Source organism: Musa acuminata, chromosome BXJ1-3 (assembly GCF_036884655.1).
Source record: "Musa acuminata AAA Group cultivar baxijiao chromosome BXJ1-3, Cavendish_Baxijiao_AAA, whole genome shotgun sequence".
In the NCBI taxonomy this organism is placed as follows: Eukaryota; Viridiplantae; Streptophyta; class Magnoliopsida; order Zingiberales; family Musaceae; genus Musa; species Musa acuminata.
In genome coordinates, this window is record NC_088329.1 from 1387501 (window position 1) to 1403685 (window position 16185).

A 16185-nucleotide genomic window follows, 5' to 3' on the forward strand; every position below is an offset into this window, starting at 1 on the left:
TGAGATCTGGGGCCATTGTCCTGGAACAGGGAAGAAAGGTGTGCAAGGTGCTGAACCTGGTCCTGTTCTTAACTGGAGCCAGAGGGTCAAGATCGCTTATGGTGCTGCAAGGGGTCTGGAGTATCTCCATGAAAAAATCCAACCCCCGATCGTCCATAGGGATGTCCGATCGAGCAATGTTCTTTTGTTCGATGATTTTGCTTCCAAAATTGCTGATTTTAATCTGACCAACCAGTCTCCAGACACAGCCGCGCGTCTACATTCGACTCGAGTTTTAGGAACTTTCGGATATCATGCTCCAGAGTAAGCTTACTGATCACCTCTAGATTTTCTATTTGGTTGAGTTTTGATTCTTGCTAAGATACCCAACAGAGGTGCGGGCTGGCAAAATGGTGATACTAACATCAACTTGATTGCAGCAAAAGTCGACATTATGTTGACGAATGATCACAGAATTGCTTCATAGCTTAAAACTTGTTGTTCTAAGCAGATGAAGAGAATAGAATATACATCGATTTGCTGTTCTGGCAAAGATCTCGAATGAAGAAGATGATGAACGACTGTGTTAATATTACTCTCGATCGTTGTGCCAAACTCTTCTGCAGGTATGCTATGACCGGGCAATTGACCCAGAAAAGTGATGTCTATAGCTTTGGAGTCATTCTTTTAGAGCTTCTAACAGGGAGAAAGCCTGTAGACCACACAATGCCTAAAGGCCAGCAGAGTCTGGTCACTTGGGTAGGTCTAATCTCTCCGTGCAATGCATAAAACCCATGATGTACCCATTGCTGCTAATTCTATTATCCGATGTGCAAATCCTGGAACAGGCAACTCCAAGGTTAAGCGAAGACAAGGTTAAGCAGTGTGTCGATCCGAAGCTAAACGATGAGTATCCACCAAAGGCTGTTGCAAAGGTACACTATTCCATTCTTCTGTGTCTGTGTATGTGCAACCTCGTCATTACAACTTTGTCCTAACATGCAAATTGTGTTCGAACAATTCAGCTGGCAGCAGTTGCGGCACTGTGTGTGCAATACGAATCTGATTTCCGACCTAATATGACCATCGTTGTCAAGGCCCTTCAGCCACTCCTCAACGCAAAACCAGGGCAAGAACAACATAATTGACCTTGGAGCGATTCCGGTTGCTCCCTATCTATAACTAGTTTGCTTCCCCATTTTGTGTCTGTCAGTCGAATTTTATGACTGGAACTAGTAATGTGTCAGCATCTGTTGTAGTTTGACTTGATATATTGGAATGAACTAGAACATTTCTCGTGGAACCAATCTTTCGAATGAGAAAGGAGTGTGTAATGCCATTTCCAATGCAATCTTCTTTTAAATCGTCTCATGTGTGCCTACTTAGAATTCCTTGTGCATTCGATCAAAAGCAATAGATATGAAGGTGTAAACGATCATATGAATTGTTTTAATTTACGCCTACTTGTGGAGCTAAGCATCGATCATAATGTTCAGAATCTTCGTCTGCAGTTGCACCACCGTGGAGCTCACTGAGGAGGAGACTCCAAGCACTCATGTCGAAATGTGCAGACCAGCAAGGAATAGGGAATTATAGAATACTGATGCTTGAGCTTCCAATGAAACAAAGCTAGCGATCAAAGTTGACCGCAGAAAGAAGCAAATCCGCTGAAGCTTATACCTATCTCTACTGCAAATCCATTTTCAAGTTGATATCATCCGGTAGAAGCTCAACACTGTTGACCTTCTTGGATTCCTCTGGATGAGCACTCGGTGTACCGCACTTACCGCATCCATTGGCGAGGTAAAACAGGATCTGTGGCACAGCAAACTCCCCATTAATGGAGTAGTACTTCCTGAGACAAAAGCATAGCGAGCATGGCACAGAACAGTAGGGACAGGCGATTTGAGGAACAAAGGGTACTGGCACGACCGGTGAATATTTAAGAGCTATCGACATGGATATGGTTGGAAGAACCGAACACTCGTCCTCCTCATTAAATGCTGCAACAATAGCTACCTAATGGATCCATGCACTAATGCAGATCATGGTTTCCGGTATCTGAATGCGATGTATATCCGAATTGAAAGATCTCTGCCAAAGAAGATGCTATATTGATCTCTCAACGATACAACGGCATGATGGAAGAAGCTGAGTAAGAATGAAAAGAAGAAGAAGAAGAAGAAAGGAAAGGAGAAAGATGATACTGATCACAGGTGCAAATCCAAGCTCACGTTCTCCTTCATGTTGGGCATCAACTGGTGAGCGAATTGGGTTTTGGGAGTCGCAGAAGAAGCAGCAGCAGTGTCGAGATTGTTGCCACCCATCATTCTGACACCTCCGTCAAATGATCCTGTGAATCTTGGCTCGTGATCTCCTCTGGCGACGGCTGAAGGGACGCGAGAGTGGCCATGGATCAATTCTACGCTCGCGGCGGCACCATGCACGATGCCGGGGGCTCTCCAGAGGCCCGGCAACGGGCTGACGGTGATGGGCTGAGCCACCGGGCCAAGACAGCCGTGGAAACAAGCACCGGAGCGAGCGTTGGCAGTGTGCCCGTAAGGGTAGCGCGGGGGAATCGCAGAGGAGTCGACGGCTAAGCGGGCTGCGGCGGGGGAGAGCGGGGTAAGGGGGTGGTGGTAATTGAAGAGGCCGTGGACGTGATGGCCGTAGATGGCCGCCTGGCTGTGGTGGACTGCGGCAATGGCGGCGGACTGGAGGTGGGCTCGCTTCGCGTGCTGACGCTCGCGCTTGTGGGCGTTTTGGTGCCCGCCGAGCGCTTGCGATGTCGGAAAGTGACGACAACAGTAGTGGCACTCGAACTTCCGTGCAGTCTCGCCTCCTCCGTTAGTGCTGGTGGTGGCGGTGGCAGCGTGGTCTTTGGAGGCGTTGTCTTCTTCGGCGTTATGGTGGTGCGGGACTTCGATGCCAAACAGGCGGATGCCGGAAGCAGCGGTGGAAGGCTTCGGGCCCGGACGGATGAAGGGGAGCTGTGAGAAGGAGTCTACACTCATCAAATCGCGTGCCTCGCGTTCGCTCATCTCTGCTGCTTCCGCTGCTCTGTGGTCGCTTCTATGAGGGAAGAGAGAAACAAGAAGAAAGAAGATATCGAAGCAATTCTTCTTCTTCTTCTTCTTCTTCTTCTTCTTCTTCTTCTTCTTCTTCTCGGTGGCTCTCTTGGTTATTAGACTTGAGGAATACTGTCAACAGTGTTGGTAACCAGGAGAGGAGAGAGAGACTGAAGCACCAGAGAAAGTATTAGGTAGGAAGCCATGCTATCTCTCTCTCTCTCTCTCTCTCTCTCTCTCTCACACACACACACACACACACAAACTCTTTCTCTGTCTGTGAGTTCGTTGGACGTTAAGGAAGAGCAGTAGAAGAAAGAGTCAGCGGAGAGGACATGATCTCCCTTTAAGCAGAAATGCTTTGGGAGTGATCAAGGAGAAGTTGCAGGCCTAGGAGTGAGAGCAGAAGGAGAGGAGTGGAAGAGAGAGGTACGGAAGAGCGCTGTTCTCCTCGCCCCGTCCTGTTTGACTCCAAATCCCTCCGCTGGTGGCGATGTATGCCACCATGTCTGTGGAGTTGTGGTTGATGAGGGGCGGTGTGTGAGGTGTACTAGTAGTAATGGAGCGGAGGGTGGACAAAAGGAGCAGACTACTCCATCTGCTGAAAGGGGACCTGACAGTGGCTGCAGCAGCAGCTGTTCGCTGAGGCTGGCTTTTGGCTCGCCAAATGACATCCAAGTACCACTCCATGACCTCCATCACCTCACCACATATCCTCTTGTCAATCCACCCCTCTTCTTCTTACTACTCCTATATTTTCTTTACTTCCTTTGCATCTTTGGCCACCTTCCATGTGTCAACAGCAGTCAGGGTGGCCCTCTCTCTCTCTCTCTCTCTCTCTCTCTCTGAGTATGTCATACTCCATAAGGTACTGGCAGCCATTGAGGCTCACATTAGCTGTTGCTTCTTCATATCTTGTGGACTGGAGCTGGAGAGTCGAGCATGGAAGTGGTCCTCAAGATACAGAGTCTTTGGTGTTAACTGTGTGTTCATGGGATTCTTATAGGCCTTTCAACATCCTTTACTTGAGCTACCTAAGAGGACACAATCCTTCCCCTCATATCATTCCTACTTACCATTTGTGGTGGAGAACAATGGAATGCAATCGAGTATAAATTACAGAAATCAAATACAAGATTCATATGATTCAACTCCATTCGATCACCTTCATAAAGAAAAAAACTCTTCGAATAATCAAATACAAAAAATACAATTCTCTCAAGTTGCCTCAAACATAACAAGTATATTTATATGGTGCAAGAATGAGTGGCAGTTGTTCCCAGACACTGAAAGCTTCCTGACCAACAAGACAGTAACCTAATCTTTGATTTCATCCTGTAGAGTTAGAGCACAGTCTAACTACAGGTCCTCCTTGTCTTCTTCCAAGAGAAGGTCCCAGCAATGGCTTTGTCCTGAACAATCTCAAGCATTTCTCACATTGCATGAGCCAAAAAAAGCCAGACTACTGTACAGTATAGTATTTTTAGGCATATTGCTATTCATATATATAGGGTTTTGCACAGGTGACCAGATGTAGGAATTTGATGTCCTGTACAAGGAACAGATCCCTAAAGAGCAATGGTAAATGTTATCACTTTACTGCTCTCTCTCTCTCTCTCTCTCTCTCTCTCTCTAGATTGAGAACAGGAGGAGGTTGCTTTATTCATGCATGCCTGACCCATTTTGCAATTATTCCCTCTCATAACTGCTTATGCTTCCTCTTTATCTGATCTCTTCTCCTCACATCCACTGCCTTGGCCTTGTAAAATGGACACATCCCTGAAACCCTCAGCCACTGCAATCCACACTTGCTCCTTTAGGGGACCCCTTATAAAGAAGAGTACTTGCATGTCTCTCAAAGACCCCACTGCTTGAAAATGACCAATCTCAACCTATTTACTAGCTCAAATACTTCTTCTCCGGTCAGGTCGTAAAGGAGTAACCTTAACCGTAAGGTATCGTATCGATACGCTACTCTAATAATTGTCTTGCACTTGGTCAAGGTGTTCATAACAACGACGGGGAGCATGTCAATCTTAAACTCAATCCGCTGGGGTCCAACGCATGGATCCTGCCTCACCAGGTTTTGTCTTCTTTGGATGAGAACAAGAGACGTAACATGAGGGATCACTGATGAGCGATCGGATCAGCTTCTCTAATTCCTAGATATGGATGAACAAAGAACCCAACATCCACATTTCCATCACAGAAACTTGATCCCTGCAGGCCAATCACAGCTCCCCAGCTATCGTGCACACTGACACTCGGGATCAATAATTGAACTCACACTAGTAGAAAGAGGAAGAGGATGTTTTCTGCATGTTAAACCTCCAATCAGTGTCATGAAGACTTTGGTGGTGTTCTCGAGGCACCAATCGATAGTGCTGTCGGAAAACAAAAAAAAAAAGAAGAGAGATTTAACCTCAGGACCACCGGCCAGTGGGATCTCAAAGCTGAAGTCATCTTCAAAGAGGGGTGGCAATGTTCCGCTGCGAGGAGCCAAGAAAGAGGAGGTGAAGGTGAGGGTGGCTCCTTTCACATGTGCCATGAGTGAGCATGAGAGAGAAAGCAAGGGTGGTGGGGACTTGTTCTTCCTCTTCCAACCTCAATTTAGGTGGAGTGAACTGCCCCCATCATGCGTTACGTATGCTTGACCTTTCCTTGTTGGTTGCCCTACAGATTAATGTGTGTACCCATCAGAGGTAGCATACGATGTGAGCTGTGATTAGACTGTCAAAGGTCATACGCCTGTGTAGAGAGTTCGTTCGTTCGTTCGTTCGTTCACCTTCTTAAAGCTAGATTCTATGGTCTGAATTAGCCCAGATGTTGGATCACAGTTCCAAAGATCTAGGGTTTGATCTCTTTGTGGTGTTCCTGTTGTGAGGTGCATTGAGATGCCCCAAAGAAGAGAGGGACTACTCAGATGGCTGTTTCATGGGGCCACTCTTCATCATGGTGGCAAGCAGAAAAGCATCCACCTCTGCTACCCACTTTAATTCACAAAACAATAACACTGTGGAAATTGAATGGCATCATCCTCAAATGTTCCCATCAAAGAGTTACCATTGCTGTAACTGAAGTTTCTACATATATATATATATATAGAGAGAGAGAGAGAGAGAGAGAGAGAGGGAGGGAGAGAAAATGGATAATCAAAGTTTCTATTCAGATATCCTAATTATTACATAATAACATCCATTGCAATTATTTTGGGAATTAAAAAAATATTTTAAACTCTCCATATTTGATAAACAGACCCATTACACAATCATAATATAAACATTTTATGTATAAAGACTACTCTCAAAAAGCACTTGTGAAAAATGAGAGGGAAGAGTTACTTTTTGTTCTTACTTGTACTTGCAGCTTGAAGACTAACCCAGAAGTCAACCTAGTCTTGATTTCTAGGTCACCTTCTTGGATCAGCAGAGACACAGAAGCTGTGCAGTCATTTCTGAAAGCCATCTTTTCTACCACAGCAGGTTACCAGGATGAGTCAACAAGAAATAATCACAAGACAGTAACATGCATGATGAATTGAGAAAAGAAGATGCATATGGTTGAGGATTGTTTTGTACCAATCCTTTGTCACCATCTCATCTTGGCTCAGCACTTGCATACATGTTCTTGTACTGTTTTTGCAGGTCAAGAACAAAACCATATTAAATTTGCCAGATGCATCAGTACATACTATCTGTAATCATCCTGAAATCACAGGGATGATCAATTTGCTACCTTGTGAGCAAGATTATTTTATTTTTATTTTGTTTAGTGAATGAGTTTGTGTACAAGATATCTTCATAATATGGTGACATGTGGATCCCAAATCATCTGCTAGCCATTGAGACATCATCATCAAATCTCTATAGACAGTATGATTCCAACAAGCAGGATGTGATATATTTATTTTTCTAACCATATACTATTAGTCAAATCACAGTAAAAAACAAGAGGAACACTATCTCTCTCATTAAAAAGAATATGACTTGAGTATTGCTCTCTTATACAGATATTAGTTTTGTAGGCCTAGAAATCACAAGATAAAACATAGTTTTCTAGAACAGTATAAAATATCATCTATCTTAGTATCCTAGAGTTATAAGTGACAAAGATTAGATGGACTTTTGATAGTGCCTAAGATTGATTTATTATTTTATTTCATTGTAGTGTCACGAGAGCATTTGTGAAAATCATTCGTTGCAATAGATAGTTTTGGATCCTTTGTTATGCGATTCGTTTAGAGTTTATAAAATTTATCTTTATATTTTACTGTCAGATCTTGAATATAATATTTTTTTTAACCAGTCTTCTGGTTTATAGATCGTTGGGGACCTAAGAGGTTACGAGCGACTAACCTTTTGTATAAAGTAGTAAAGACAATGTGTTCAATGTTTGTCCATGATGATTTTTTGTTATATTCTTTGTGTTTTTTATTTTTTTTAATAGATAGTTTGTATAGAACATATAACACTATCATCAATCCCATTTTTTATTTACTGTTAATGTTTTTATTTTATATTTTCATCATGCAATACTCTGAATATGTTTGATTATGCGACATCGAGCAAAGCGATACATGACCCAAAACAACATTATTCTCACATATCATGGGTTGATTTTTTATTGACAATTTAACATAATGAAACGTTAGCTGTTTCAACATCTTGAAATACCCCAAGTGTCATACGGACGGATGAGGCTTTTGATATATATATATGAGAGATTTAGATTTAGTGTACTCGTTTTTTGTTTGATGAAAGTGCAAAATGAATATTGGGTTTGTATCAACATTTGGAGCTTCCTTTATGTATTCGGTTCATTTTTTAAACCCTTCTATGTCTAATAAAGGTCTATTGCTTTATGTTACTTTGAATGTCAGTTATTTTATATTTTTCATAGGTGACAGTGATAAATTATTCACATATTTATGTTTCTAATCTTTTTTTTTATCGTACGATTCCGAAATATATAATATTAAGATTTAGTCTAATTTTTTCGATATGAGTATCGCATGAGTGTCGCACGCCTTCTTATTAATAAAGTACTCTCGACCCTCTTAATACTTTTCGATAATAATTTTGTATGTCTTTTCGGACTACGATAAACTTCGTCAGTCGATATGGTAAATTTCTCAGATATTTGAGTTCTATCTCGGACAAACTTGCTTGTTAGAAAGCGGACCAGATCAAATGGGACTCGACATATCGAAGTTGAGGATCAAAATTGATGAATGAGGCAATTGTGAGGAACAATGTATTGACGACTACCAAGGTCACTGACCATGGTTGCCCATCTCTGCCTCCGTCTTGTCCCCACCACCGGTCACCATGGCAGGTGGTCCTTGACATACAACCTCTCTCTCTCTCTCTCTCTCTCTCTCTCTCTCTCTCTCTCTCTGTGGCATCCTCTTCCTCAGATACGTATTCATCGGCAAAGCAAGAAGGCAGCGACACAAGATAAAGCAAAGCGGTAGAGCCATCATGAGGAGACACTGTTCGCACCCGAGTGTCGGGAGTGTACGCCACTGGGAGTCTCTTCCTCCTTCCATCCTTGTCAAACCTTAATCTCTTGTATTTGGCTCCGCGTGTGTATGTGTTTGGCTTTCGAGGGTGATGGTTTCATGAGGTGAGCAATTGATGGTCTGCTCGAACTGCATCATTCATGGCATCGACAGCGACCAAATTGGTCCCACTACAGGACATGACCAAAACACGCTCATCCTCACACAGCCTCAATATATATATATATATATATATATATATATATATATATATATATATATATATATATATATATAGAGAGAGAGAGAGAGAGAGAGAGAGAGAGAGAGAGAGAGAGAGAGACCATTTGAGTTAAATACCGATTGAATCCAAAAACTTAAATAATTATGACCAACTTTAACTCTTTTAGATTTGAAGTATAAATATGTAAACTTCTCAGAAAAGATTAAAAAGAGTCTTATATATGAATGATTAGATGATTAGTCTTAGTGATAGAATTAGGACTTTATTAGATTTATAATAAAAATTTAAATTCTTTTGACACTATCCAATGGAAGGAAAAAAAAAAAAGTATTATATAGTTGATCCCAATTGGTTGGGACATTACAATTGTGATGTTATTATTGTTCTTAGGCCAACCTATATCTACATATCACACATAAATATTATTTTGCTTGGTTTTATGCCACAATGTATTTAATAAATCCCTATGCAAACATTGTGGTAGGAAAATAGCTTGATTCTTGTTGGATGCAACTCTTGTTGATAGTTTTCTAGAACAATTAATTTTTGAGGGAAACCTTTTAAGTAAAATATTTCATCTCTATTTCCTTTTGAATCATATAACAAGAATAGATGGTTAGGTAATTGTCTTCTAACCTCCAATAATTGTGATCACATAATGTCTTAAAATAGATGAATACATGCAACCATCCTATGGATTATATTTTCTGTGTGTTCTCGTTTACTCATAAACAATAATGTCAAACATTGAGAAAATAGTAGCGATATGTCCTTTTTTTTCTTGTTTTGCATCCAAACCACAAGAGTATGGTCCCTTGTCAATCCTTGTCTTGCATAAGCAACACAAAAACTTAGACATACAACAAGAGATGCACATCACCATAAATATGGAAAAGAAACCTTTCACACTATCATCTTGTGGACTTTGACAAGCATCAAGGATGTGTACATAAACTTTGGGCAAACGTAAAAGTTGGAGAGATTGTGCAAGAGTTGAGCAAGTTCACATGATTGATCTCAAGTCCTTTCTCCATCATTCTCACCTGTAGCAAATGCTGTGAGGAGTCTCAGTGAAGGTGAACATGATTGCAAGGACCAGAGAGGGCCACCACCAGCACCAGCACCAGCACCACCACGGCACCCTGACAAAACCCTCATTCATTTAGTTGATGGGTTAACACACCAAGGTGTGGCAGTGAAGATAGCTCATTGAAGCTGAAGCTCTCATCATGTCACTAACCATCAAGTACTTGCCCTCCTTTGGCCAGCAAGCCAATGCCACATGGATGAGTTCAGGCCCTCAGAGATCGAAACTTCGTTATCAGAGTCATGTTGGAACCAACTATGCTCTCAAATTGTGCTCATTATCTCAAATCAATCAAGATTCAACAAGCTCAATTAACCTATCATGATAAAGCATTGATTGGCATAACACCATAGCCCTCAGATGATGAAAACATATCACATCATGATGACATCAGAAGAGAAAATTCCTTTATTAAACTGCATAATATTTTATAACTGATCACAAAGCCCATGAACTCATTTCTAGACAAACTAAACTTATTTAAACATTCAAACTTCTTATAAATTTATTCAATTTAAAGGGCATTTAATGCTCTTCTCCCCTTCAACCATCTATCTTTAAATTTATTAAGAACATCATTATCAATCTCTCTTTTTTAAAACAATATAAAACAACATACTTTTTTTTTTCAATGTTGTTTATATAAATCTAGTTTGTTCCTAACTGCACTAGAACTTATAGTTTTCAGAGTTTACTTCAATAACTCGAATTTACAATTAATCGTTTTATACAAAGGCTCACAAATTTTTTTTGATATGGTCATTATTTTCTATCAATTGACATTTAACACATGAAATCCATGCTAATGACAGAAGATCTTACATTTATCTTTTAGTTTCAATCTAGATACATTTATCAAAAGGTTCAGTTCAGTATCAATCTTTCATATTATCAAAAAGAAATACCAGAACTTCAGTATGCAATTTAGTGCAACACAATAAATTTCTCCTAGATAAACATTCAACATCACATTATTTGTAATGAAAAATCTTATGTCTACAAAGGATTTCTCTTCTCGGTGCACAAACTATAGCAGCATTGATTTTCCATACTAATGTGGAATAAATTTTCTTCGCTTGTTTCATTTTGCTTCCATTTCCTAATTTTCAGAGCGAGACCAAGACCTTGGCCTTGGAGGGAGCTACCAAACTATTCAAACAGCAATGCTGCAAACAAGAACAAGATAGAAGTGAAGCCAAGGTTTAAAACCTTGGTTCATACAACAGTTAGATTATTTCCAACTTAGAAAGCAACTAATGTCAAACACTACAAATGTTAAAATTTGAACTGGAAAAGACCAACCATTGATTAACAGAAATTGAGTAGTAACATTTGCTTAAGCAATTTTGAAAATATAAGGATATTTCAAATAGCACCTACAAACGCATTTGGTCCAAACATAGTCAAGACACCACCATAATATGCATCAGCATAAGGGTACGGTATACTAACCTGCTGCAGAAATGCCAGAGGACAGATCAGGTTTATACTGCATAATACAAGTCAAATGTGCATGCTAAAAAACAGTATTTAAGATAATCAATGTCTGCTAAGTGTTCCAAGTTGCAGAGAAACATACAAATGGTAGGTTACATTCAAACCTTGGACGCATACAGAAAAGTTCTGGAGCCCCTAGAGTAAAAACTACCTCCATAAGACCCTCAACTGTGTTACGTAAGTGCCTGAGTGGAAGAACAATTGCAACAAATCATCAAACACCAGGTGCTAGGGAAGTGACTGTAACCCATGAGAAGCAAATTATCAGCATGCTTGATTACATGGAGATCGAAAATAAACAAAGAGAAGAGCCATTATGCACTGGAAGAATCATGTGACCAATACTATGGTGCAAAAGCAAAACCAAAGTATGTTGATTCAGTCATGGCAATAATCAGGTTACACTGAAAAGAAGCCAATACAACAAATAAACTCTCTTCAGTCACATGTGAAGGAAGAGACTGTATAAAATGTATCTTGGGACTGGCTAAGTCATTTAATGCTTGTAAATTTTGTCACATGTTTCATGAGGAAAATAACTTTTTATAAATTTCAATGACAACAAAAGATCTATGTAGCTGGACCCCAAATAGTTGAGACTTATGGTTTTATTGTTGTTGTCGTTGTTGTTGTTCCGTGAGAGAAACCGAAGTGCCAATTGATTCGCGCATTTTGCTCTGATGTCAAAACCCTCCTATATGTGGAGGAATGATTAGCCGGAAGAATTGGGCTTTTTTTTTGCTCCGAGAAGCATAATGTACCTTGTTTTAGATATTTAAAAAAGAAAACAACTCTCTTCAATCACTCATCGAGGAGCATAGTGAAACCATGTTGGTCTTCTTAACATGCCAATAAACACCATGCACCTTGAAGAAGATTTTAAAAAGCCCAAACACTTTCCAAAGAAGAAAATAATGCAAATCTTGCTTCAATGACTTATTTTCAGCTCAGAAAACAGTTTTAATTTATGTTTGGTGATTTCATATCTTCACTATTTTGCTTTTTTTTCTTGTAAATCCATGAGAATCAGGCATATCACAACCTTCTAGGTATCAAAACAGTTTTGCTCATGTAATCTGTCAACCCACCTAAAAGCCAATTAAGGCCACACATGCACAAAAAAAAAACAAAAAATGGACACACACCAATTAAGGTTTTGAAACAACTAGAAACAGTTTTGTTCATGTAATCTGTCAACTCACCAAAAAGCCAATTAAGGCTACACATGCACAAAAGAAAAAAAACACACACACAAAAAGAAAAGAAAAGAAAAGAAAACAGGAAACCGATGAGAAAAGATGGAAAAGTTTGATCACAAAGATATTCAAAAGGAAATCAACATAGAAACAAGAACAGACTGGTCCAACTTGCATGTAGGAGTGCATGTAGATAAGAGGGATCCATGGATCTTGAGAGCTTTTAGCCAAGAAATCCCATCAATCTTGGCCAGTCGTGACCTTAGTTGGTCAACTGCACAATTAAGAACCATCTTTCTCTCAAAAGTCCTATGTAATTGGAGAAACCACGTACACAGTCGATCCATGAAATCGTAGGTCGTCACATCAGCATAAGCAGCAAAAAGAAAGATCAGTAATACTGATATGATTCAACATTATGAGCTGATGGCAGCAAAAAGTTGTGGGACTGATTGAATCCACTCCGATGATGGAAGATTCATTGAGCAATGAAATGAAACCTATATTTAATCCAAAAAGTTGATAGAAAATCAAAGACATACAAACAAAAAAGCCCTATCAGAGTAACTATGACAAAAGCTCCACTTGGAAATAATTCCATAGCTTTCAAGAGTTATTCATCACTTAGGGTCACCATTTTTGTAAGAGAATATAACTTATCAAGTTAAATGAAACCTATAGTTAATCCGAAAAGTTGATAGAAAATCAAACACATTCAAGCATCAATAAACACAAAAGCCCTATCAGAGTAACTATGACAAAAGCTCCACTTGGAAATAGTTCCATAGCTTTCAAGAGTTATTCATCACTTAGGACCACCCTTTTCCGAAGAGCCAAAAACTTATCAAGAACAATAATAGACACACTGCCAGCCATACTTCGAACATATATAACCAAGAAGACAAGCCTGCATTAATGAATCATGTTTACTAGTTCGAATCAAGATAGTCAGAGTGTCGAGCATGGACAGACAATATCATATGGTTGTTCAAATTTATAACAGCAATTAGCAACCAATCAAGACTTGTTTTTCATAAGCTTCCCCAAATTGATAATCGATCAACCCCAAACCCTACTCGTCAATATGATGGAATACCCCACACCTAGAACTATTTGCCAAGAAGGCCTTCGACGAAGGGTCGAAGGGGAGGCGAAGTGGTAAAACAGATTCTTTTTCAAAGACTACGATGTGAATACAGTAGCCCACGTATCTGTCAATGAGAAACCTAAGTGAAAAAAGATCAGTTCTTGACAAATCGATGAAGGAAGAGAATAACCCAATCAGAGGGAGAAGAAAAAGAATCGACAGCAGCTAAGGTAAGAACAGATGTTTTCTTGGCAGAAATTTAAGCAACTTCTCGGCCACGTATCTGTCAATCAAAACCATTAATGAGAGAGAAAAAAAGATCAGTTTTTGACTAATCGATGAAGAAAGAGAAGAACACAATCGAAGGGAGACGGAAACGAATGGATGTGGAAAAGATTGGGCACGCTTATCATAAGGCAGAGCCTCGCCCTAACCATTCATGGTGAGGAAGGAAGGAAGAGAATGGATCGCCGCATTCGCTCCCCTCTTCCAAACCCTAACAGAAGACATGGTCGATGGCGACAAGTGCCGCCGTTATATCGGCGGCGGACGAGGCACTTTTCACATAAGCCCTTATAGATTCCAATATCGCTTCTTTAATGGACAGAGGAGAGGAGGGAACCGCCGGTCGAGTCGTGCACTCTTGTTCTCCGGCGGCTCAATTGGACCGGGCCCGAATCAAACCGCTCATATTAGCCGGTTCAAAGGCATAACGAGGCCCAATTGTTATTTGCGTTTCGATCCCTTAAATAGTTTATATATACATAACGAGGCCCAATAATTCTTTTCAAGGCATAAAAAATTAATTGTTCAAACCCAAATAATTTTAAACCATAAAATAATTTAAATTTGGGGTTAGATGAATGCATAATTTTTTTTCCGTAATAAAATGATTAAACTTACTATCGGCTCAATTAATCCATTGATGCAATTAATGAACGATTAAGTCATAAAAATAATGTCTAATTTTTAATTAAACAAGTTGAGCTTTTTAAACCACTAAAATGCTTAATTTTCCTATTGGCGTATTTAAGTATTTTTATTATAAATATGTAAAAGAAAAAAAATATGTCTCTCATTCCCTCAACTCTCTTATTATAATCTCTATCTTCTTTTGCTATATTATAAAAATATTATTATGTCATTTACCTACTTTTATTTTTAGTATATATAATTTTAGATTTCTAAAATGTAATTATTAGTCGGATTAGTTAGTCCATCAGTGTTTAAGTCCGAAAATAATCTGTAATTCATTAATTAAACAATTTGAAAATGCTTAATTTCTCCCTAAGCATATTTGAGTCTTTTTATTATAAATATGAAAGAGAAAAAGTTATTCTCTCATTTCCTCAATCAGCTCTCATATTATCAAAAAATATTATTGTATTATTCATATACTTTATCTTTTTTATGGTTATAAAGTTTTTCATAAATTAAACAAAATTAGTTTTTAAAAACTAAAATGCCTAAATTTTCTCTGTGCCTATTAAAGTCTTTTTTATTACAAAAAGGAAAAAAATCTCTCGTTTCCTAACACAACTACTGTTATTATAATCTCTATCATTCCTTTTTACTATATTATATTATTTATATATTTAAGAGAAAAAAATATCCATCTCCAATAACAACTATAATATAGTCAGCAAAAAAAAAAAGCATAATCAATTACATGAATATTATTTTAAAATATATTTTTTGAAAAATTATTTTTATCTAATATAATATTTTATTAATATGTCATTCGTATGTTATGAAACATTTCATAGTCATTGATATGTTCTGAAATATTATCTTTTCATTATTAATATATTTTAAAAATTTTTATATGTTATTGATATGCCCCATAACATTTCATACGCCCTTGATATACTTCGAAATACTACACATGTAATTGATATGCTTCGTAATATTTAATACGTCATTGATATGCTCCAAAATATTTCATATATTATTGATATGCTCCAAAATACTCGTCAATGATATGTTCTAAAATATTTCATATATTATTGATATGCCCCGAAATGCTCGTCAATGATTTGTTCAAACTAATTTTTACTTAATTATTATGAACAAAACATATTTCGAATGAGCTGACATTGTAATTCTGCATTCATATCTACGAACTATTATATCTATGTTTTATATTTAGTATCTTATTTATTTGAAATTGTTATATTTTGCTATGGATATATTAGTCGCTCGTTGAGTTCTATATGTTCATCATGTATATTATTTTTAAATTTAATATATTATAAAAAATATTTAATTTTATTTACTGAAAATCTTTTGACCTCTCGTTCAATCTTACTGTTCATATTGTTTATGCACATAAGCTTTTATCTAAATTTGATATTATTTTAAAATAAATTTTTCAAAATAAAAATTTAAAAATAAAATTTTAGACTGATATTATCTTAAAATAAAAAATTTAAAAAATAGTTTATATAATATCATAATTTATAATATTTAAAAAATAAAAAATCTATTATAAAAATTTATTCATTTCTATTTATTAAAAATCCTTCGG

General features: G+C 38.1%; 2 protein-coding genes across 2 annotated transcripts in view; one reads left to right on the forward strand and one right to left on the reverse strand.

Moving 5' to 3' along the window:
- LOC135615354 (probable protein kinase At2g41970) overlaps positions 1–1282 on the forward strand; it is a 2978-nt gene extending 1696 nt beyond the window's left edge. Inside the window, exons 5-8 of the mRNA XM_065113708.1 lie at positions 30–303; positions 606–738; positions 828–914; positions 1005–1282. Of these exons, the coding sequence (XP_064969780.1) occupies positions 30–303; positions 606–738; positions 828–914; positions 1005–1127 (617 nt within the window). The 3' untranslated portion in view covers positions 1128–1282. The remainder of the gene's footprint in view (positions 1–29; positions 304–605; positions 739–827; positions 915–1004) is intronic.
- A 790-nt stretch (positions 1283–2072) lies between these two features.
- Positions 2073–3153, reverse strand: LOC135615360 (zinc finger protein 8-like). Its single transcript, XM_065113717.1, has one exon. It carries the CDS (start codon positions 3018–3020, stop codon positions 2190–2192), a length of 831 nt encoding a protein of 276 aa, XP_064969789.1. The 5' UTR covers positions 3021–3153; the 3' UTR covers positions 2073–2189.
- Between the last annotated feature and the right edge of the window lie 13032 nt (positions 3154–16185).

What these genes read in the sequence shown, in the direction of transcription:
- LOC135615360 (XM_065113717.1), bottom strand. Translation starts at nt 3,020, where the DNA reads ATGAGCGAACGCGAGGCACGCGATTTGATGAGTGTAGACTCCTTCTCA.